The sequence below is a fragment of the Microtus pennsylvanicus genome, chromosome 1 (assembly GCF_037038515.1).
Source record: "Microtus pennsylvanicus isolate mMicPen1 chromosome 1, mMicPen1.hap1, whole genome shotgun sequence".
Lineage (NCBI taxonomy): Eukaryota > Metazoa > Chordata > Mammalia > Rodentia > Cricetidae > Microtus > Microtus pennsylvanicus.
Genome location: NC_134579.1, coordinates 46,300,209 through 46,325,422, shown reverse-complemented (window position 1 = coordinate 46,325,422; position 25,214 = coordinate 46,300,209). Strand labels below are relative to the sequence as shown.

Sequence of the window (25,214 nt, the reverse complement as noted above, 5' to 3'; positions counted from 1 at the left end):
ACTTCCTCTCTGGGCCAGGGCTGGGCCTGCGGAGGGCTGGCTCCGCCCACCCTTTGCGACACTCCCGCCGAGCTCGCTCGGTCGGCTCCGGCGGTAAAATCCGGATCTCTCCACCCTTCCCTCTCCGCAAACCGGCGAGTTCAGTCTTTCCCAGCCCCCTTTCCAACCTCCCCCCCCCCTCGGGTCTCCAGTGACCTTCAAACGCTCTTGTCGCCTAATAGGGTTTTATAAAATGGATTCTTCTTAATGTCAGAAAGTCTGTGGAGACCTGCAGTAAATGTGTTTTTAAAATCAAAAGGTAATGAACGGCCCGGATAACTTGGCGATCCTCCAGCAGTCAAGCCACATTAAAAAAAAAAAAGTCACGTGATAGGCCTAAGCCTTCCAGCCAGGATTTTTAACTCGGGACAGAGAGAGGCGGGACTCCATCGCCACTTCCGGCCCTTAGAACGTGACTCAACGTCACTTCCTTAGCAATGCACTTTAACCCTTGCCAGCCTCGTTTTCTGTGCTGTAGTTTATAATCCAGTCATAGTGAAAAAAGGGAATAACTCGTTCGCTGACCGCGGAACCATTAACCTCCAAACTATCCGCTAAGGTTCAAGCCTGCATGCGCCGCGCGGCGTGCCTGGGGAGGAGAAGCAGGGTGGAGCTTGAGGTCACATGACTGTCTAGGGCGGACCCGCCCCTTGCAGCTGAAGACATCCCCTCCCTCAGTGACAGAGCCTCTGGGTCCGGTCTGGGTACTGGTCTGCACTTCGCGCCGCGGCGGGTCAGGTGCGACAGGTAACTGGCGACCTGGGGACGATGGACGGGCTGAGAGGGGACTGGGGACTGGGGAATGTGAACCGCGGTCTGCGGTGCTTGGGGCTCCTTTCCCCTTGTCATCCTGCATGGGCTAGGGGCTCCTTTCTCTAGATCTCCTGGACCCCTGGCCGGTCCCCGTAGTTGACTGACGAGGGACTAGGATGCCCACCTTTCTCTGGGTTGAGGGCGAATGCGGCCATTATGGTTCCCTATTTGGAGTCTTTGGGACTTCAGGTGATAGAGTTGCTTTAGCCATTATTCGGGGTTTGCAACCATCTTCGGGTCCCAGTCCCCAAAGCTCTGTCCTTGGCAAAGGCCTTCGCCCGGCTGAGCAGGAAGATAGGAAAACCTGCTGGAGGCAGAGGCGTCTCCGGTGAGATAGGATTGGGAGAGAATGTCTCTGCCAAGGCCCTCACTGCGGAGTCACTGAAGAGCTTCCCTACGAATGTGCGTTCTCGGTGATTCCAAGGGATTTATCGGGTATCCTTGCAGAGAGGTGCAGTGAGTGTTCACTTGCTCTGAATGAGTATGGGAGGGTAAGAGTGGGGCTTATAGCTTTTCCGTCTCGGAGAGAAGGCAACGGTTGTACTATCTTCAGAACAGGGTGTTTGGTAATGCGACAGTCTCAGTTGAATGGGAAGACGATGAAAGATGGTGGTGCCTGGTTGGGCTGCAGACCTAGGCTAGCTTATGGGAAAGTGATGAGGTTTTCCCGAAAGGGAAGTAATTCTTCAGAAACTGATGAAGCTGAAAACATAATTGATCCAAATTAATTTGGCTATAATTTGAAAGCAGGAAGATTAAGTCTAGATACTACTGACTTCGTATTTTCTGCCTGTGGCATCATTCCCTTTTTGGACTTTTTTTATTTCTTTAAATCCTAGATAATTGTCCCTCCCAGTCAATTCTTGGCCAGTTTAAATTTATGAAATAACACTTGTTTTTTTTTCAATTAGCCTTTGCACTAAAAAAAATTCAAATGACCCCTTCTGGCTTGGGACAATACGGGGATTATTTTGCCTAGGGTTGTCCAACCATTTGTACTCCATTTTATATACATGTAGTAGCCAATGTTTTCACCTCAAATAATGAGCTTTAGGAAAGGAATGTTTTTCAGTTTGTGGCTAAACTCCTTTATTTGTTGTGCAAACTTAGAAAGTTCCTTGTTTTAAATTGGAAGGCCTTACAAAACTACACATTTGGCTTTTATAACCTAGCTTATACATTTTCTTATATGAAATCAGATTTTTAGTTAATCTTAGTTCTAAACAATATGATTGAAGAATCTATTTTTCAAAATCTGCAGAGTACTGGTAACACAGTTCTTACCTCTTCACATGCTTGGGGGACTGCGTCCAGTTCTCAGTACTAAAAAGAAAAAAAAATAGGGGAAAGATGGAATGGTTATCTTACAGTGATTGGGCAGACTGAATTTTTCCCCTCCCAAAGTTTTTGAAATTGCATGATCTTTATTTTTTAACAAGAGCTAAAAACTAAAACAAAAAGATAGTAATTTAACAAAATAGGAAGACTGGCCTGATACTTCTTACTAAAAATATCTGGACGATCTTGTACTGCCCAGAAAAATCATACTCGTTTTAAAAACTAAAACAAAAAGATAGTAATTTAACAAAATAGGAAGACTGGCCTGATACTTCTTACTAAAAATATCTGGATGATCTTGTACTGCCCAGAAAAATCATACTCGTTTTTGTATATGTATTTACAATTTTACCATTCTGTGATCTATACCATACAATAGCTATCGATGTGTTTATATAACAAGTATAAATACAGACTCTTAAACAGTTCTTTCCTTTTCATTGCTCGTCATTATTCTGTGGTGTGGGTGGCACCACAGTTGGCTCAACCATTCACCTGTTGCCATTTTTATTTGCATGTTTGTGCACGCCTGTGGGGGCCGAGATGTCTTCCTCTGTTCTTCCCCACCCCCACCCCTTTGCTCACTGATTCAGCAAGCCTAGCCAGCCAGCAAGCCCCAGGAACCCTCCTGTCCACATTTGCCCCTGAGCACGGACGTTAAAGAAACACCAACCCACTTCACTTTTACACGGGATGCTGGGGAGTCGAACAGGATTTTTATGCCTGCAAAGCAAGCACTTTCGTGACTGAGCCATCTCCTGAAATACAGCTTTAGCCATTATTTTTCTCCAGAATGAGGTTCCCTGATCTCTTGAGGAGAGGGGGAAAAAATGGTGTGCTTTCCTGCCCACATGACATTTTACCAAATAAACAGAATTCCTAAGTGCTTTGGAAGTCCAAACCAGTCTGTGCAGGTGCACCAAAATAGACTAGAGAAAACCAGTTTAAAAGCCCTGAGTACTAGAGGAGGAGAAGTTTATAGGAAAGAGATGGAATGAGTCTGCAGTTTTATTTCACAATGAATTGCTCCAATTTTAGAGAACTCATGAAAGCAGTAGCTTAGACTACTGATGAAATCTGGAAGATTCAGAGCAGGATTTGGTGACTAAATAGTAATGGAGAGTAAGTAGGAAAAGGTTTGACATTATATGCACACAGATGGTGAGGGCTGGAAGGCATTTTTGCTACTGTGTAGTTTATGAGATTTCTGTGTGTGTCTGGGTGTGGTGGTGCATGCCTTTAAGGCCAGCCTGGTCTATAAAGAGATTTCTAGGCTAGCTAGAACAGTGAGAACATGTTTTAAAAGGGGGAGAGAGAGATTTATATGAAGACATTTATTTGGAGAATGAGTCCTCCATTAAGTAATATGTAAAAATCACACACACAGTGTGAGGTCTTAATTTCACTGTCTTTATTGAATATCATCGGTGAGAAGATATTCTGCCTCTTTGAGCCAAGGCAGCCAGTCCCTTAGGGTACCACGCAGTAAATATTTTCTATTCCTTTATTTTTGCTTATAGATTATTTCTATGATTTGGGGTACTCCTCTGTAAACTCCCTGCAGTGAAAAGGATAGTGCCTCTATTACATTTTCTCCCCGAGAATGCTGAAATGGATGAGGCACTGTCCAAGCAAACAAAATGCTAAGGTCCCTGGTAGAGTGTTGAGCAATTAACAAGTAAATTAAACCACTTTAATTCTCATAGATTGTAGTTCCTTCTGAGGTTTGTACGCTAAGTATTAACTTTTTAATGCACATTTCCAAATACTGGATAGAAGAGATTTTGCATGAACTTTATAATACAGTAGCCAATTTACTTCCACTGTGTGTTATGTTTATTGATAAGGCCTATGGTTATCATTCAGTAGGAGAGGGCAGAGATAGTTGTACTAAATGAGGAAAATATGGTTCTACAGAAACTACACATGCTTTGACAGTAAAGTCAGAGGATCTTCATTCAGCGTCCTGTCTTGGTCATGCGCCCTTTTGGGTGCGCTTGATGCTGGAAGTTTCAGTGTTCTGTACCGAGAAGCTTTCCTCCCAGGGATATTGTGAGTTTGAATGAGATAACCTTACACAATCTATTTGAAAGTAGTTTTAAATCTAGATGGTATGTGAGTGTAAAGCAATACAATTCAAATTTTACCTGAGTAGATTGCCTAATCACAGAGACCTGGGATTAGGTTTTAGCCTTCCCTATTATTAGCTGTCTGGCCTTGGGCACTTAAAATAAAGTTTCCTTACAGTTAAATCTAGCCCTGGGTGTTATTAAAGTAGATCATGCGTGTGTTGTGTTTAACAGAGGCCAAGACTAGCCTTGAACATGGTCACCCTCCTATCTCCCTCCTAAGTGCTGGCATTACAGGTATATGCTGCCACACCAGCAGAAATTTTTGCTAATTATACTGACATATGCTGAACTTCTAGGGAGACCTAAGATGTCCAACAAAGTGACTGATGCCCCGTTTTTGTACAAAAGGTTTGTGTTGCAGTGAATGGACTAGAATTTGAAATGAGTCGATCATGAAAAAAATAGATTCAAAAAAACCACTTTTTACCTTTATTTTTTGAAACTGGCTATGCTGTTACTCGGACTGCTTTCAAACCCCAGGTCTAAGGCTGGTCAGCCGAAATTACCTTCCCAAGTCGCTGGACTACAGACTCAAGTGTTACCATATGTGGTTCCAACAGACTCTGAACTTAGTAGGAGCTGAGAAATATCAACATAATCCTCCCCCATTTTGGGGGGAGGTTAGCTATAGTTTAGTGGGTTTTTATATTTAGAAACTTTCTGATGCTTATGATCATTAATGTGTGGACTCGATTTTCAGCAAACAATTTTTCTACTTCCAGAGTTTTATTCCTACATTGCAATACAAAAGACAGCATGGACATGAACTAGAGTAAGAATTTTTTAATTCTGTGGAGATTCACAAGGATTAGTGCTTTTGCAATGGGAACTATCAGTAAATAAAATAATAGTTGAAATATAGCTTTTGATTATATTTTTCTTTAATCATGATAAAAATACTCATTTACTTTAAGGAAAGTAGTTTACTAAGAGATAATTGAATATTTACATTAATGTCAATTCACTATAGAGTAATTGCTATATAGTAAGTGTATGTTCATGCATTTTTGTATTGATAAATAATATATGATCAATAAGAATGCTTTCCCTTTAATTTCTTTTTCTTTTCTTGGGGAGGGGGTGTTTCTTTGTCTAACAGCCCTGGCTGTCCTGGGACTCACCTCGCAGACTAGACTGGCCTTGAACTCACAGAGATCCACCTCCATTACTGGAATTAAAGGTGCATACCACCAAGTCTGATACCTGGTCTCACTTTTTATTTTAGGACAGAGTTCCACTAAGTTGTCCAAACTGACCTTGAATATGCTCCACACACAGGGAAATCTTGAACTTGTTAGATTCCTACCTCATCCTCCCAAGTAGGTGACTTTACAGGTCTGTGCTACTTAGGTCCAGCTTAAAAAAAATTTTAAATCTCATTTAAATTTAAACACAAATAATTCTTTCATCCTAAAATTGCATGAATATCTTAAATGAAAATGCTTTGGCTTACTTATAACAAAGTAGTTTATTTGTATGTGTACTTTTAGGCTTAAATATGTAAGTACAGACTTTTTCTTTTTTAAGAAATAGAGGTAAAGGGCTGAGTGGTTGCATAACATGTACAAAGCCCTGATTTGATCTCCAGCGTCACTTAAATCAGGTATTTGGTGGCACCTGCCTGTAATTAGGAAGTGGGAGCAAGATCAGCAATTCAAGGTCATCCTCAAGCTGATGTCAAGATCAACTTGGAGTATCCGAGATTTGTGTGTGTGTGTGTGTGTGTGTGTGTGTGTGTGTGTGTGTGTGTGTGTAAATCCTAATGTCTAAAGAAATTTCCATCGTGTCAGAATGATACTTAAGTGCAGAGGGGAGGCATATTTATAGTAAATATAACTAATTAAATTCGTTAGATCTAAAGATTTAAATCTAAATAAGGTATTTTAGATATTAGTCAAATTTTATTTCTATATAGAACATAAACCAAGGAGAAATACCTCCAAGTTAGGAAAGGAAAAAATTGACATATGAAACTTTATCAATATTCTTACAATTTCAAAACTACCTGGTAGGACCGTTCATGGAGAGCACATGACCAGAAGTTCACAGAAGAAAAAGCTAACCATTTAACTATCGTGATGACAACTATAACCTTACTAGGTATTGCTACATTAGCAGTGAAACAGTATGTCTCTGACTCTTAAAAATTAAACGGTAAACCATGTTAAGAGGGATGTATGGAGAAAGACTGTCTCATAAATGCTAGTAGATAAGTGAATTGTTCTTTGTTGGTTTGGTTTGTTTAACAAGCAGACAGTATTAGTATTAGAAATGCATGAGTCCTCCCATTGTCTCCAGTGAAATCTTTTCCTTGGAAACAAGATCAGTAGTGAGCAAGCGAGAACGTGTTTGCATGGATGTTGACAGTGCCAAAATCCTGGGAGTAGGAGAACACATAATAGCAGAAGTATTATGCAAATTATGGCACAATCGTATTCTAAAATGTTGTGATGTCATTCAGTAGTAGGAGTTGAGTCTCTCCTGGTAACTTGGAAGAGTTTCTAAATATATCCTGAGAGGATTTCCAACAGGTACCTTAAATTATAAAAGTAAAGTGAAGGAAAATGTATATCATAAAAGATTCTGTTTTTATAAAACCATGTGTGAGACATTATGTGTTTTGTGTGTCTTGTCAGCACTGGAAAGGAGGAAATAAGTAGAAAAAGAGGAGAGGGCAAAGATGTAGAGAGTATCCACAATAAGATATGCATACATGTTTGCACACGTCTATATGCACAATGAATTATAGGAAAGGATGATAATCAAAGATCTCGTGATCTTACCTCAGAAAGGCTAGATAAACATTCCATTATGTCGTTTCCATTTTTTACAATGAACACAGCATTTCTGGAAGTAGTAAAAACAGAACTATTTACATTTTAAAAAAGAAGCTAAAGATCAGGTAGGCTAAAGAAGAAATAGCAAGATGAAAAATAGTTTCTGTAGTGGCTAGGCATGAAAGTTACTTGAAATATTTTTTTGTCTTAGATATTGTAGAAGGAAGTGAATGAATTATCCTTGTAACTCCATAAATTATTAATTTTATTTGTGGTAACCATTGAGCACCTAATAAGAAATTATCATGCAAATGTACCAAAAAAGAGATAGATATTAGCAGATAAGGGTCAAATTGCCATGCTCTTTTGGTGTTGGTTTAAATGCTCCAGAATGTTTTATGCCTTGGAGATGTAGAGCGTGTTGCACAAGTGGAGTTTCTGCCACCTGACTTAATCCTGTGACACAGTCACTGTAAGAGAAGTCCACTGTCCACCAGATTGCAAGACGTACTTTTTCTTTAAGAAATCTTCAAATAAAGCAAAGTGTGGGGGATTTGGTCGGAGGCATGCATCAGTGCTGCAGATCCCTGTATTCAGTCCCCAGCACCCACGTTGGGTAGGTTATGACTGCCTATAACTCCAGATCAGGGACTCTGATCCTTTTCTGCCCTTTACAGCCCTGCCACACACATGCACATACTCCCACACAGACACATGAATAAAAAGAAAAATTGAAGCCTTTAGAAAGCAAAGTTTAAACTATTTGCAGTTAATTAGTACTTGGTTTTATTTGTTGATTTATTTTGAGACAGTATAGATGTGTTACCCAAGTGCCCTCAAACTGGAGTCCTATTGCATCATTCTCCAAATGCTGGGTTTAAAGATGCAATGCATTGCACACAACTTGATTTCAATTCTCGTCTAAGAATTAGAAGTTGATACATTGTTTAATACCATTATAGGAAATGGCAGATGGTTGGGAGATGAATTTGTCTCTAACTTAAAATATACCTCATGCCACTGCTTTTTTTTCTTTTTTTATTACATAATTTTTTGTTAGACAGTAAAATTTTATTTTGTTTGTGTGTGTGTGTGTTCTGTATCATGAATGGTATAGCAAAATCTTCTATACTTTTAAATTAAATGGGTAATATGTGTATACGCATGGTGAAAATTTCATATTAAGATATTTCTATTGTCTTTTCCTAGCCCTCCATCCCCATATATTTGTCCATACGTGGTAGTCTTTGAATAGTATTCTGAGCATCGATTTTTTCACTTAGCAGTGTTATCCTGGAGACTTCTCACAAAGCTTCCATTTAAATGCCAGTTGAGTACTTAATTACTCTATGAATCATCATTGTCATATGAAACATTGCTGGGAGATGGTTTCTGGTCCAGGCCCTTTTTGGATCCATCTGCCTCCGCCTCCTCAGCAGATCCTACCAGCATGTGCCACCACAAGTGGCAAGGCCTTCTTCTTAATCCTTTAATTACCCATGGGAGCCTCACCACAACCTGCTAAGGTGATGCCTATTTTTATCCCCATTTTCCAAATGAGGAAAATTATGCATGTGATGGTTAAATATTCAATAATATAACTAAAGCTGATAAGTAGTAGAATTCAGGATTTGAACTCAGGGACTATCTTTCCAGATATGACTTTTAATGCCATTGAGCATACAAATTCTATCACAAGTTATTTAGTCTTTATATTTTTTACAAAGTGTGTGTTTGAGAGGCAGGGTGGTTTGTGAAAGTCAGAGGACAACTTTATGGAGTTGATTCTTTCCTTCCACATTTATGTAGGATCTGAGAATCTAACCCAGGTTACTACTAGGTTGGCAAGACCTGAGCCATCTCACTGGCCCCTAGTCTCCATATAAATGGGCATCCCAATCCCTACATAAGAAAGTGCTATAATAAATATTTAGCATCATTCATATTCATTTCAAACTCCTTAAATTTTTTGAGATGTAGCATGTTTTAAGAATCTAAGAGACTGTTTGGCACCAAATTCTTTAATGTGATCCAAAGCAGAAACTCTCTCTTCTTTTTTTGGGGGGCGGGGGATGGTTTTATGTTTGTTCGTTTTTCCAAGACAGGGTTTCTTGGTGTAACCCTGGCTGTCTTAGAACTCAGAGATCCACCTGCCTCTACCTCCTGAGTGCTAGAATTAAAGACATGCACCATCACGTCAGCCAGACCAGCAATTTTAAGCTCTGAATCTGCTCAGGTCTCAGCCAGGGATTTTTTTTTGGTTTTTCGAGACAGGGTTTCTCTATGGTTTTGGAGCCTGTCCTGGAACTAGCTCTTGTAGACCAGGCTGGTCTCGAACTCACAGAGATCTGCCTGCCTCTGCCTCCCGAGTGCTGGGATTAAAGGCGTGCGCCACCACCGCCCGGCTCAGGGATTGAATATACATTTACAGAACATGCTATTGTTCGTTGATCTGTGTTTGTATTTGTTTTAAACATGATCTCATCGTTCCCAAGACATTGTACTGGGAATATGAAGGGCTGAGGTGTGTACCACCATGCCTGACTTATTACCAGCATTAAATGCAAGTTCCTGTTTCAAATCCTTACTAATACTACCTTGGTGAGTCTTAATGTTTTAGTCATTCTAATAAGCATCATGGTTTTAATTTGTACTTTCCAAGTGATAGATATCTTTAAAAGTATTTAAGTTATTCGCCATTTGTGTCAGTGTGTATATTAATATGTTGAAGTCTTTTGCTTCTTTTAATTGGAATGCCTTTTAAAAACACTTTTAAAAATTTGTATGCATGTGTATGTCTCAGTCTGTGTTGGGAGGGTCAAAACAACTTTGGGGAGTAAATTCTCCCTTTCCATCATGTGTGTCCCAGGACTAAAATTAGGTCATCAGACTTGGAGGCAGATTCTTATATCTGCTATGCTATCTCACCAACCTACATTGCCTTCTTATTCAGGATTATTAAGGGTGGGTGAGGAAGAAGGGAGAAGTTTGGAGGGATTGGGGGAGGGAAACCATAAGCAAAAGATATGTTGAATGAAGAAAAATATTTTAATGGAAAAATCATAAAGAAAAAAATTAGAAAATAAATATATGAAAGAAAAAACATTGCTTTTCTAAAAATATATTAAGGTATTACAGTTTTGCTTTATAAATATTTCCTCACGGCAATTTCTCTTTTATTCTAATAATATTTTTTTGAGAAGTAAAATTTTTTACTTTTCTAAAATCCAGTTTGTTGATTTGCTATTTGTTTATGTTGAATCTAACTAATTCAGGCTCAAAAGGTGCATTTTGTAGTAACAGGTTTGACATTTAGGTCTACTATCCATTTTCAGTTGTTTTTTGTATGTTTAGTTTTGTTTTTCTGTTTGTTTTGGTTTTTCTCTGTATAACCCTGGTTGTCCTGGAACTTGTTCTGTAGACCAGGCTGGTCCCCAGCTCACAGACATCCGCCTGCCTCTGCCTTCCGAGTGCTGGGGTTAAAGGCCAGCACCACTGTACTCAGCTTCAGTTGGTTATTATCTAGTGCAGGTATGGACTGAAGAGCTTTGGTAGTGGCTTTGTTTTTGTATGTGCATACCCTTTTATTCTACTGTCACTTGTTGAAGAGGTAATAGTTCTCTACTGAACTCTGTCAAAAGTCATTTCTTCATTTGTCCCTCTATGTATAGCCTTTTTGAGTTGACTATAAGTTTTTAAATAATACTAGCCCAAATAATAGACTTTACTCTCTGTGCATTTATTATAGAATTTTTTGTGTTATGGTTAATAGTTTAAACCACTAAATTATTGATAAAATATAACATTTAAATTTTTAGTAAGCTAATATACTTAATAAAAGAAACTTTCCTAATATTTTAAGATGCTTAATAATACTTTATTTCAGAAGTAATTCTGTGATAATATTTGGCTTCAGCTTTTGCCCTGGGAAGTGCTGATTTAACAATCCTGGACACTGGGCATTGGGCCGAGCTGCATTTCTAAGGGCTATCGGTTACCATTCTGTAAATAGGAAGGAGTTCCTGTTTTACTCATGTCCCAGCCAAGACTGAAACTAAATAATACTAGGTGTTTGTGTCCCAAGTGAGCAGCTCGACTGCTTTAGGACAAAAGCAGGTGCCTCTTTTCCTGGTAGTTACAGTCCAGCGCTCACATGTGTATGGGTGGTGGGTGCATGCGGGTCCCAGCAAGTATGTGGACATTAGAGGGCAGCTCATGGGAGGATTGAACTCAGGTCCTCAAGTTTGAAGGCAGAAGCCCCTATGCTCTGAGCCATCTCACTGCTGCGTTTTAGTTTCTTGAGCTAGGATCTCTCTTTATAGCCCAGGCTAGCCTTAAACTTGAGCTCCTGCCTCATTTTCCTAATTCAAGAATTACAGAAGTGTGCTACTAACCTTGATTTGTTTCACAGATTTATAATTACAGTAATGGTTAATTTAGTGCTACACAATAGCAGTTTTGGAGACTTATTGCAAGTACCACGTTAATTCCTTAGCAAACCACACCATTTAAAACCTCTATGAATGACCAAGTCTTTCTCGACTCATGGCCAACTTAATAAGTAAACTGTGGGTGTTACTAATTGAAATATACTTGGGCAAACCATTAGAAATGCTATTTCTTGCTCACTGAATTGAAAAATGTCTGTGGACTTTTTACCATAGCTGTGTTTTTCAATTTAGGTTGTAGAGATTCTTTTATCCATATTAGACACTGTGCTGGTTAGTTTTAACTATCGACTTGACACAATCTAAAATCACTGGGACTATGGTCCTTCCTAATGAGAACTTATCTAGATCAGGTTGGCAGTAGGAAGACAATGGGAGATCGTCTTTATTGTTAACTAAAGTAGACAATTGTTGGCCGCACAGTTCCCTGAACCAGGTTCTGAATTGTGTAAGACAAGAGAAAGCTAGGTAAATACACACAAGCCAGCCACATGAGTAACCTTCCTCCTTTATTATGAATGTAATTTGACTAGTTGCTCGAGTTTCTGCCTTGATGTCTCCTCTATGATGACAGAATTGTAAGCCTAATAAGCCCTTTCCTCCCTCAGGTGCCTTTGTCAGGGTGTTCTAGCATAGCAACAGAAATGAAATCGCTTTAAGGGCTTAGCTGCACATTACTAAATTGCTTCCCGTGTTCCTTAGTAATAAATTCAAATTGCTTCTTTGTAATGATTATGGGTTATTCTTTTGACCATTAATTCAGAACCTGCTAAGGTAGGTCTTCAAGTGATTTGCCACATTAAATCTCCATTGTCCTAAAATAGTACATAATACTTTTTAGCTGTGCATAATTTAAGTCCATGTGGCTATATTTGCAATATGCAAAGATAAAAAGAATTTATAACCATTTCTAGAAATACTTTAAAAATAATTGTGGGCAAGGCTAACAACTAGGCTTGAACCCATTTAACTGGTAAAATTGATTCTGTTCATAGCTTATGTCTTCATTTTCAGAAATGCTTTTGTTTTGCTACAAGACTGAAGTGTGTGTGTGTGTGTGTGTGTGTGTGTGTGTGTGTGTGTGTGTGTGTAGAGGGTGTGTAAGTAGGCATGCACTGTGTGTCATCATGTTATCTTGTTCCATTAAACCTGCTTGCCTCCTGTAATTTTCTTGTGCTCCTTTACTCTTTGACTCCCAGCTTTGTCTATACATTCCCTTAGTATTTTTAGTAATTTTCATGAGCTATTTCACTAGTGACCTTGAGTTTACTTTCCATTCATTTTTTTATATGACAAAATGTGTATACATGTAAAATATTTATTCCTGAATCATCCTGTTTTACTGTTATTTTGACCAATTGAGTGGATCCATAAAGACAAGGACCTAGAACCTTTGTCCTTCTATATTTTCATTTGTAGCAAGGTGGCCCTGACTGCCCAAATTAACTGTGTCAAAGTCCCAGACTGTTGCTACATTTTGTACATCCTGTGCAGATTATCAAGCTTTCAAAGGAGGGTGTGGTTTCTCCTGGGCAGTGTTTTTCTAAAAGAGAAGAGAAATTGCTCTCAGAAACTCCTACAAGATTTTCCTTGCTTTTTATTGGTCAGACTATTCCCAAACAAGCAACTGAAATGATAGAATTCCCAAAATTTGAAGGAAATTTGGGTTTAGGTTTTATTGACAGGAAAAGGAGTCTAGGTATGCATAGTGAAATAAATCTGTCATATAGCATTTCTTTGTCTTTTTCTGCTTTTGGCGGGGGGTGTTTTTTTTTTCTTTGCTGTCCTGGAACCCATTCTGTAGACCAGGCTGGCCTCCATCTCACTGAGATCCGCCTGCCTCTGCCTCCCAAGTGCTGGGATTAAAGGCGTGCACTGCTGCCGCCACCGCCGCCATATACTATTTCAGATAGGTCTGCTGAGCAGGTGAAATAGCTGAACAGGGAAGTACTTACAGCATGACTAGTTTGCAGTAGTATTTTGCATTAGAAATGACCAAAGTAAAGTTTTTAATTGGAATTAACTTTGAGCAAGCATAAAAATATTAAACAAGTTAGGGTGCCTTTCTCTATGCAGGAAAATTGCTGATAAAAATAAAGCGATGTAAGTAAGGTCAGACTAGGTGGCACGTGCCTATAGTCACATCAGTCAGGAGGCAGAGACAGTGGAATTATAAATTCGAAACCAAGATGGGCAGTACACACAATGAAACCCTGTCTTTAAAGTAAATCAGTAAATAAGAAATGGCGCAGTGGACACCTACATACATATCCTGATGTGATTGTTACATCCTGCATACCCGTATTGACCCGTCACACTGTATACCTTGGGATGCATACAATTAATTATCAAAGAAACTTAAGTATTTGGTTGAAATCTAATGATTTTTTATAAACAAAATAACCAAAAACCTCTGTGCTTTCCAAAAATTGTTTTTAATGAATTACTATGTTCTTTTTTCAAATATTAAATAACACTTCAGTGTTAGTGAAGTGAGTCAGATTTGTATGTGATTTGCCTTGGAACGTTAGTATTATCTGTTATGTTACCTTCTTGTCTCTAGCCCAAACTATGGTAGTAGAAGAGATGGGTTCTAGGAAAAAGACATTCCTAGGTACAGCACACTAACCGTGGCAGTTTAGCGTGTGCTGTAAGGCGGAGGTGGGAAGGCAGCTTCTGGTGTTCCGCAGTGCTGGTGGGGAGAGACTGGTGACTCACTGTCAGATGACTGCCTCTGCTGCCTTCTGGGTTGTTCCTTTTCTACAACAGATTCTTTTCTGTTTCATTTTTTGCAAATATGGTGGGGACTATAATTTATAATTAAGGGTATCTTAGTTGTAAATTATAGTTGCTTTTTATCCTTAAGTAGGAATCCAGTAGCTCAGGATAAATTTTAATGTAAGCCGGGCGATGGTGGCGCACGCCTTTAATCCCAGCACTCGGGAGGCAGAGGCAGGTGGATCTCTGTGAGTTCGAGACCAGCCTGGTCTACAGAGCGAGTTCCAGGACAGGCTCCAAAGCCACAGAGAAACCCTGTCTCGAAAAACCAAAAAAAAAAAAAAAATTTTAATGTAATCATTGAGTTGGTTTTTGTTTGAATGTAGCTGTGTATGCCACATTTTCTTCCTGACTCTGGGTGGGATGTCTGGAGCTCTAGCCCAGGAACTCTAACCTGCTTAGCTAGTGCTGTATCCCTGTCACATCCACGGTAGGGATAACTGTATAAACGGAGTCTCATGCAGCATCAAATCATATATTTGCACCTTCTACTGTAAAGACTTGGGATAAGGTTATACTATCACTCTTAATTTTCCCCCTGAAAATACTTTAGAAGATTGTTTAACATTTTTTACTTTTAATTGTGTGTGTGTGTGTGTGTGTGTGGCCTTGTGCACATGTATGTGGGTGCCCAAGGTGCATGTTCAGGAGACTGGAGGCATTGGAACCCCACGAACTGGAGTTACAGGGTTGTGATTCATGTTAAGGGTTGCTGGCACAGAAATAGACTCCACTACAAGAGCAGACTGCTCTCCTTCCTAACTGCCCACCACCTCTCCAGCCTGCGTTGGACACAGGCCATAACACATGCCTTTAATCCCAGCATTTGAGAGGCAAGACAGGAGGATCTCAGTGAGTTCAGTGAGGCCAGCCTGGTTTCAGGATAGCCAGGAATATTACACAGAGAAACCCTGTGTAGTTGAAAAAAAAAATTAGTGGGCACTTTTTATTTTGACTTTTTTTATAGATATCAAGAAATAGTTGCTATGGTGTAAAACAGTGTTTATCAAACTACTACATGCTCAATTGTGTTCACTTAATCAAATCTCTGTAATATGTCTACCTAATAAAAAATTTTCAGTTTCCTTAAACTCCTTTGTATTACTAATAGAAAATGTTGTTTTGGCAGAGCTGATGTAGAATTCACAAAATTATAGATCTGAGAAGAGAGAGCTTGTGAGATACTCCGATGTAACTGTCACGATGAGGTAGAGAATATTATATTGTCTTTATCAAATATAATTGTTTCAATGCAAGTACTAGAAATCAACATAGTAAATTAAGGGTGCAGAAGAGTATAAATACGTAAAGAGCATAGAGGCATAGAGTTAGAGGCCAGCTGCCCAGGTTCAAATCCTGCATTTATTTTCCTTTTTTTTTTTAAATTTAATTAATTTATTTATTTATTTTTTGCGACAGCATTTCTCTGTGTTGCCTTGGCTGTCTTGGAACTCACTCTGTGGATCAGGCTGGATATTTTCTTTCAACTGAATGTTTATTAGTTCCAGGCCTGCCTAGTCTACACAGTGAGTTCCAGGACAGCAAGGGCTACACAGAGAAACACTGTCTCAAAAGAAAAAATGAAAAATGTCAAATTAAAGCAAAGATGTGCATCTGGTGACAAGTTGTCTAGAGGTAAATTTGTAGTGTGTCACTTGGGCTTTTGAGTCTCTTGCTATCCTTTGTTGGTTTTGTTTTTTCAAGACAGGGTTTCTCTGTGGCTGCCCTGAAACTCACCGTGTAAACCAGGCTAACCTTGAACTCACAGACCTTGAACTTACCTGCCCCTGCCTCAGGAGAACTGGGATCACTATCTTATTATCTTAATGTTATTGCTTCTGATGCCTAGAATGTGCCTCGAATGTTTAAAACAACAACAACAAAAAGAAGTTTAAAAGGATAGGTCCCAAAATTCTCATTGTGACTATACTTATCCAGCTGACTGATAAACCCACAAGACGGCTGACTAATGAACAAATCCATTTGATTTCTTTCCATTAATCATCTTTCATATATGACTGAGACTTTAATTATCTAGTTTAAAAATTACAAAAGATACTGCTTGGCCTCATGAAGACCTTTGAAGGCCTTTCTGCACCCCGGGAGACTTGAGCTGTCTACTGGAGAACACTGCTGTGTACTCTGATGCCTTTTCTCTCCTGTGTAGCCTGACACCTCTTTGTCACCAGAGTGACTCCGAAGTGTAGTCTGATGTCTTTTGAGTTTCAGCTTTCCCTCCTTTAAGCTCCACTTCACATGTCTTCCCTCTGCAATCTTCTAAAATCAGCCTGTGCTGCTTCTGAGAGCACGCACATCTCCTTATTTTAACTGCCTGGCTGGCTTTTTTCTCAGCTTGCCAGAAGAGGATTAAAGGATGACAAAAGGAAATTTGTATATCACGACATATTTTCTTCTGTAGTACAGCAGCTAGCATATCATCGATGCTAATAGTACATTTTGTTCAGTAAATAAAATTATGATGTTGCACAGTATAATTTTTAAAAAACTAGCCAGGTAATTAGTTTGCTTAAATAATAGAAAGGTAAGAATACATTTCGGAGCCTGGAAAGATGCTTCCTAGGATAAAAGCATTTGTTGCTATTGCAGAAGACCTGGATTTGGTTTCAGCACTCACGTAGTGGCTCACAACCATCTGTAACCCTAGTTGCAGGGGCTCTGATGCCTTCTTCTGACCTCTTTAGGCATCAGGCATGCATTTGGTACACATACATACATGCAGACCAAACATTCATCCACCCCACCTCACCCCACCCCCGCATTCACTGGCACCTGGACACATACAAACATGTAGCATTAAAAAAAAACTTATTTAAAAAGGGAAAGCAGCAGCAAGTGTTGCTGCTACATTAAACATTAAAGGCAATCTTGGCTTAGAATAATAGCATTAAATTAGTTCCTCTTCATATCCCTTTTCCCTCAGGCAGACCAGTGAGGTATCTTACCTCAGTCCTGTTGGTGTCAACAGGATAATCAAAGAATTTGATTTTCCCAATGCCACAATTTAAAAATTTAAGCTCAGTCTTTTTGACTCAAAGCCTTGGTCTCTGCCCCGCAAAACAAAGACGTGTCCAGATCACCTGAAGTAATAATCTTTTGTTCTTACTCAGTATTTAAAGTGTTTTTATTTCTAGTGCTCCAGTTGGAAAGCAGTCAATACAAATACGATAAAATACTTTCGGGAAGGCTAGCCCAAGGAGTGAGGGACCATAAAAGACTGCCTTGGAGCAAGGAACAACAGAAGGCACCTGGGTGGGAGCACAGAATGGGCTTTTGAAAATTGAGATTTTATTAAAGTAGCATTACTAAGGGAATGTTTGTGAGCATTTCTCATTTCACAAGGAACATTTGACCAAATCTGTAATTAAATCACAATTCTTAGATAATTGGTAGTGTAATTTTTGTTTTTTCAGTTAAAGATAAGAGATTTTGATTTGTCTCAGTTTTCCTGCAGCATATTAGAGGAACCTAAATGTGATCCCGAGTCAGTTGACTCAAGGTCCCATGCTGTCTCCCCTTTACTGGGCGGATGATCATGTGTCACATGCACTGTACAGGGAATACCCGCACTGGGGAAGAACTTAGTCTGGCCGATGACCTCACTAACATGTCTACTTTCTAAAGGTGTGCATATATGTGTGCCCGTCTGAATGCATATATGTGTGTGCATCTGAATATGTGTGCATGCGCATCACATCCATACGAGACCCCACAGAGATCACCTGACAATGGATCGCCTGGAACTGGACATAGAGACAGTTGTGAATTACTGTGTGGGTGCTGGGAACTGAACTTAGCTCCTTTGCAAGAGCAGTAAACTATCTTAACCACTGAGCCGTCTCTCCAGCCCCTGAAGAATTTTTATGTGTATATTTGTTTGTATGAGGCTAACTGTAGAGGCCAAAAGAGGATATCAGATCCCCTTGAGCTGGAGTTGCAGGCAGTTGTGACTGCCTGATTATGGTTGTTATCTGATCCTTTGTAAGAGCAGCAAAAACTCTTAGCTAAGCTATCTTTCCATCCTCTTCTTGGTTTAAAGATTTTGACAACCTCTATCCTAACTATATATATTATCTTTAGGGTTTGTTCTTTGTCTTTTCTCCCATCATCTGGTATTTTCTAGGAAGCCTTGTTCTCGGGACTGGGAAGATAACTCAATCCGTAAAGTGCTTGTGGCTCATGGATTGGGATGTGAGTTCAGTCCTCAGCACCCACCCACTAAGTCAGCTGTGCTTCCTGGAGGCTGAGACTGGTGGATACCTAGGCCTCACTGGCTGGCTAGCCTGAGCAAATCTGCAAGCCCAAGTCCTAGCGAGACTCTTTCTCAAAGGCAAGGCAGACACTCTTGAGAAATAACACCCAAGATTTACCTGTAGGCTCCACACAGCTAAAAGATTACAAATTGGCCAGGCAGTGGTGGTACACACCTTTAATCCCAGCACTTAGGAGGTAGAGACAGGCAGATCTCTGTGAGTTCGAGGCCAGCCTCGTCTGCAAGAGCTAGTTCCAGGACAGGCTCCAAAGCTACAGAGAAACCCTGTCTCACAAAACAAAAAAACAAAACAAAAAAAAAAAACAAAAAGAACCCTTTAGCCGGGCAGTGGTGGCGCATGCCTTTAATCCAAGCACTCGGGAGGCAGAGGCAAGCTGATCTTTGCGAGTTCGAGGTTAGCCTTGTCTACAATAGCTAGTTCCAGGACAGGTTCCAAAGCTACAAAGAAACCCTGTCTCGAAAAACCAAGAACAAATAAATAATAAAAAAGTGTGTGGTATAACTGTGATCATCTAGCATCTCCAAAAATACTGAAAATCCCTCCTTGGTGTTGCCATCTCAACAAAGCTCAGGCCTTGGTTTTCCTGCCAGTGTTCTTTCTCTCTGGACTCAGTGCTCTCAGAACTTGTTTTCTGGCTACCTTTGTTGTTTTATGTGCTTTATCCATATTGGTCTGCACTTTACCCATATTCTCTATGGTAGAGTGTAGTCCAATACAGTGTTTAGACCTTGAAAACTGAAGCGGGGTGACCAGTAAAAGCACCCTGAACATGGTCACGTGTTTTAGCTGCAGCTTTTATTCTCTAGCTTTGCCACAGTCCAATGCCATTCAAGCCTCTCCCCTGATTTACTGTGTTAGAGCAACAGCATGAGTGCATTTGTTTTCTTGACATTCAGGTAGAGACCCATAAATTAGTATCGTGTATCTCTGCATACTTAATCCCTATTGTTGCCCTGACGTAAGTTAAGGTTTTCCACCAGCCAGACTGGTCTGTTATGCTGTTCCTGAATCTTTTATTTCCATTCTTCTCTTGTTGTCCCATCTGGAATGCCTTTGCCACTCACCCTTGTCTAGTTTGTACACATACTACCTGACCTTCAAAATGCCTTCACTAAACATAGTAGTCTTTGAACATTTACTAAATGTATATGATATAGCACTTTATTTTGTGGTTGATTGGAGGGGATTATTTAGCATTCACACGTCTAAGTATTTTTTTATCGCTGTAATATAATCATTAATAATTATTAAGTTAAATCAGCAGCCCCAAAATAAACTTTCAACGCCAGAATCCATCACCAATTTTCTTTTCTGGTATTGTTTTATGTGTCCTTTGTTGTTTTTAGTCAGGATCTCTCTCTGTAGCACAGACAGGTCCAGAGCTTTCTTGATAAACCAGGCTATCTTCAAACCTCGTGACAGACCTCCTGACTCTGCTTCCCAAGTGCCAGGAATACTAGTGTGGGCCACCCGGCCAGGTTTCTAGCCTGTGTTTAGACACAGGCAGTTTCCCTTGAAGTTTTTAGATTCTACATCTAAAGGTAGAGAGAGATTAAACTACATTTTCTTTTTTTAAGATTTATTTATTTATTTATTTATTTATTTTTATAAATAGTTATATTTATAATTTTTTATAAATATTTATTTATTTTTGTTTTATGAGTATAAATGTTTGCTTGCATGTATGTGTATCCTGTGCATGCCTGGTGCCTGTGGAAGCCAAAATAGGATGTCACCTCCTCTCCCCCCAGACCTGGAGTTAGCGACAGTTGTGAGCTGTGATATGGATGCTGGGAACTGAATCTGGGTCCTCTGAAAAATCAAGTGCTCTTAATAACCAAGCCATTTTCCCAGGTCCTGAACTAAATGTTCTTAGTGGTTCTGTGTTCTACTAAAAGAAAAAAAAAAAGGAAAAATGCCACCCTTTTCCCCAGGCATTTCTTTTTCTGGGTTTTTTTTTTTTTTTTTGATTGTTTGTTTTTCTGTGTAACAGCTTTAGCTGTCCTGGATCTAGCTCTTGTAGACCAGGCTGGCCTCGAACTCAAAGAGATCCTCCTGCTTCTGCCTCCCAAGTGCTGGAATAAAGGTGTGTGCCGGCACCACCCGACTCCCCAGACATTCTTAAAGATAGATTTGAATGTAAAACAGTTTGTTCCATAACAAGTGTTATGATTAAATAAATAAATAAATAAATAAATAAATAAATAAATAAAACAAAGATGGGGACTAAGTGGTTACAAAGGTGTTTCTCTTGCAGAAGTCCTGGACGGTTCCCAGCCCCTGCACAGTGATTTACAACAGCCATAACTCCAGTTCCAGGAGATCCAGCACCCTTGTCTGGCCTGTCTGTAGGCACCAGGTATGCATTTTGTACACATACACACATTAAGGCAAAACACTCATCGGATTTTTAAAAATGGATAAAGCATTGAAAAAATAAAGGGAAGGTTACAATTGAAATAGATGCTTAGATACAATTGAAAAAGATGGCATTTGAATAGAGCCCTAAAGGAGGTAACCTAGCAGAAAAACTCTTTAGACAAAGGCCTTCCACAGAGTTTTATGTGATGATTCCAAGTAATTAGAGAGGAAGTTAGGGAAACAATGGGTGGGCATATGGGCATAAAGGGCTAACTAAATCAATAGACATTTTTAGTATTTTCTGTGGAGTATGAGATGTAAAAATGTAACTTGGTTATTATAACATAGTGGTAGGGTCCTTTTAACTAAATTTTGTGAATTTTATGTTACATTTCATTCTGGAACAGAATATATACCATCTATGCTAATTATTTTGTTTTAGAGTTTGTAATTCTGATTTACTTTCCTTTTTTGTCTTAGGTAAATTAGTACAATGGATTTCTCCAAGCTACCTAAAATACGTGATGAAGATAAAGAAAGCACATTTGGTTATGTACATGGAGTCTCAGGGCCTGGTAAGTAATACAGTCATCTAAGAGGAAGGATGCCTCCCTGCGAGCAGCATCTTTCCCAGGTCTTTCCAAGGGCAGTGGGGAGAAACAAGTTCCTACTGACCCACAGAGATGGGTTGCTACTTTAAATCTTGTAGTGACTATGAAGGGGTATAGCCATCATGGTGTTTCCTCAGGCACTAATCACATGCATCGGTGGTCTGTCATTGAGATCCAGCTTTGAGGTACCATGTTTGTTAGGGAAACATAGCTTCAATTTGTTGTTGTTGTTAAATTTGAAATTTAAAAAGCTTTAAGGTTTGTAATGTTTAATACACAGTACCTTGATGTATATAATAAATGTTCAGTTGATCTCTATAATGACCTTCAGAGCGTTTCTTGGTAATGTTAGCATGTCTTCTTTGTGTTTATACATCGATCTGAATGACTATTGCAGGTATATCTCACAACTGACTACTAGAAAGAAAGAAGTCTGATGGCGTGATACTGAAAATAGAAAGTACTTTTAAATTTTGTATATATCCATTTGGTCAAACTTTGTATTTTAAAATAATCATCTTACTTTAGTATTCATTTTTTTGTTGAATATCCCACTAACAGATGTGACTTGCAGTTCCCTGGGTACAACTTCTCTTTGCTAATTTTGTTAGTGACATAAAAATTCATCTTTCCTCTCACGCCATAGTTATTGTCTTCTTATCACAGTGAACGTGATGACAGCTTTTTGGTGTTTCGCAAATGAAGACCTAATTCGTGTGCCCCACTTTCTTCTCTCTAAGAATTTAATAAGCATAGGCTCATTGGCAAGTAAAGAGTACACATTTCATTGTTTTTAATTCCCTTTTAATTCCTAAGTACTTCTTTTTTTAAATTTTTTTTAATTTATTTATTTATTAATAGAACAGTGGTTCTCAACCTTCCTAACACTGTTACCCTTTAATACAGTTCCTCGTGTGGTGACCCAACCATAAAATTATTCCATTGCCCCTTCATAATTGTAATTTTGCTACTGTTATGAATTTCACTGTAAATATCTAATTTGCAGGATGTCTGATATGTGACCAAAAGAGTTGCGACCCACAAGTTGAGAACCACTGTAACAGAAAAATGATATCCTTTGGGATTTACGAAATAGGATTTTTAAATTCACTATCTGATATTTCCAGACATTTTAATCCTTCTTATATTGTATATACAGAAGTAAATAGGAAACTAATAGATCTTCAGTTTTCTAGATCAAGTTAATTAGCATTTATTCTTTTCCACCACAGCAATCCCTATCACATAGCTGTAATCAGTTGTATCGCAGGCGAAGTATTAAAAATGGGCTCGTTCTTATGCATTTCTACAAATGGGGCACCCTTCTCTTCCTTTCAGGAAAATAATTTTTGTTTGCTAGACAGCATGGTCCAAAATAGCAGCAAATTCTAATTCTGGCTCCTGCTTGTGAGTTGAAAATAGAGGTCCTTTCTTAACTGAAAGTTTATACAGTGGTGGAGGCTGGTTATAAACATCCTATTCTTTAATAAAAGGAATTAATTATGCACATGTGGGGCAGATTTCAAATAACCTGGGCTGGCCTTGAACTTGCTATATACATACATACATATGTACATATCCATATCCTGATTGTGGCTCTGCTTCCCAAGTGCTAAGGTTGCAGATGTGTACCATCTGGCTATGGATAAAATTCTTTAATCCTTAAATTAACAGTTTGTTAAAGGTTCTAAAGGTTCACATCTAAGGAAACTGTAGAATCACTGATTTAAAGTAATGACAAGCAACTTTATTGTTATCTGTCATGGAATAACAGCACAATAGACTATTTACTGTATGACATTCTGAATCTCTTAATTCCAGTGTAAGGTGTTTGCTTGTTTGTTTATGGTTCCTAAAGCCTTCGTTGCATGTATAAAGTAAAGTGGGTTGTTCAGAATGTACTGCGGTACTGTGAGGTAAGCGCTTTCATTTGAGACTTTAAGTGCTTAAGCTGGTTTGCTTTTGTGGCATTGATCAATGACCTTAGCCTAAAAGTTTATTTTGTCTTCTCTGTATCACTTACTAAAAGTATGTCTTTATGTGAAACCGTAAAGATTACTCCATAGTGGAAGTTCTTCCTTATGAATAAATGAGAAAGCGTGCTACCAGATTTATTGGATACTGAAAGTATTTGTAATTATTCACAGAACTTTGGGTCACCAGTCTCTTGTTCTTTACAGTGGTTACAGCCTGTGACATGGCGGGTGCAGCTATGTATGAGCTGGTGAGAGTGGGTCACAGCGAGCTGGTTGGAGAGATTATTCGATTGGAAGGCGACATGGCTACCATTCAGGTGTATGAAGAAACTTGTATCCTTTTTCTGTTTGGTTTCCTGCCGCTTTCTGTGTGTCGGGGTTTAAGGGTTTAAGGCAAAAGTAGAAGCAGTAATAACCAATGACAATGCATGAGTGATGTACATATCATAAATATTCAAGAAAGAGCTACGGGGAATTATGCTCTTGCTTAAGAAACCGGAATTGTATTCTGAATTTTCATTGCTCTTAACGTTTGGTGTCACAAACTTCAGGAAGTACAGTTGCAAATTTATTTAGAAGATTTTATATTGTAGAGGAAAGCATAAATGAAATAATAATATTGGCTTATGTAGTTAAAATTACCTAGTCATGATTTTTTTTTAAAAAATAATACATATAAAGCAATTTTCTGTTCTCAGTCTTTAATGAATAATATATTACAGCTTTAGCACTAAGAAGTCCTTGCTATTGGGTCGCTACTATATTGACTTATGCATAATTCCTATTTCCAATTTTCTGTGAAAATAGAGGAGGGGCTGATAAGATAGTGGATCATGTAAAGATGCTTGACGCCAAATCCAAAAAGATGTCTGAACCCTGGAACTCGTGCAAAGGTGGAAGGAGAAAACTGAGGGTACAACGCTTCCTATTCTTCCATGCCTGCACTCACACGCACACATGATAAACCAATGCTAGAAACATTTTTTAATAAAAATGTAGAGAAATATTCTGTAATTTTCTGTAAGCCTCACAGAGAGTTGCTCTTTGAAAATTCATATATCTTTTAACTTAATTCTCAAAGTCAGCTTTAAGTCCTTGGGGTTTTAAGCAGATTTGGTTTTCTTGCTCTTCTAACAAGCATGCTTGGAAATAGCTAGCTTCCCTGTAGGAGTAGTTGGTGCTGATGTAAAACAGAATCATCTACGAAGGAATTGAAGTCTCGTGTGTGTTCGTGTGTGTGCAGTACGCATGCGTGTGAGGACACATGGGCTGAAGACCAGAAGGTAACCTCATGTGCCACCCAACATTTTTTTGAGACAAGAGCTCATTTTGCATGGAGCTTGCCAAGTAGGTTAGACTTGCTGGCTCTCCAGCCCCAAGAATTTGAGTCTGCCTATCCGAGCTGAGATTGAATGTACTTTTTAACATGGATGCTAGAGATTGGATACAGATCCTCATGATTGCAAGCACTTTAAAAACTGAGATCATGGAAAAATGTTAATGATGTGATCTAGAGAAAGGAATACTTTTTTGAGAAATTCTTTGTTAGGGCCTACAATTCTTTGAACTCATAGATTTAATAAAATTCATATCAGGTACTGATAATGAAAATACATGTTTTAGAGACCCTTCTACTATAATTCATAGAT

At 39.0% G+C, this 25,214-nt stretch overlaps 1 protein-coding gene across 6 annotated transcripts in view; it reads left to right on the top strand.

Annotated features, from left to right (window-relative positions):
• Positions 1-5: 5 nt before the first annotated feature.
• The window catches only part of Atp6v1a (ATPase H+ transporting V1 subunit A), a 51,275-nt gene continuing 26,066 nt past the window's right edge, over positions 6-25,214 (top strand). The window contains exons 1-5 of one of the 6 annotated variants that reach the window (XM_075963202.1): positions 462-786; positions 5,400-5,502; positions 20,875-20,976; positions 21,459-21,553; positions 23,770-23,898. In XM_075963202.1, coding sequence (XP_075819317.1) covers positions 21,472-21,553; positions 23,770-23,898 — 211 coding nt within the window. In that variant the 5' untranslated portion in view covers positions 462-786; positions 5,400-5,502; positions 20,875-20,976; positions 21,459-21,471. Of the gene's footprint in view, positions 787-5,022; positions 5,095-5,399; positions 5,503-15,454; positions 15,534-20,874; positions 20,977-21,458; positions 21,554-23,769; positions 23,899-25,214 lie in introns of those variants that run through there. The other 5 variants (XM_075963238.1, XM_075963228.1, XM_075963193.1 and 2 more) reach the window with 5 other exon arrangements.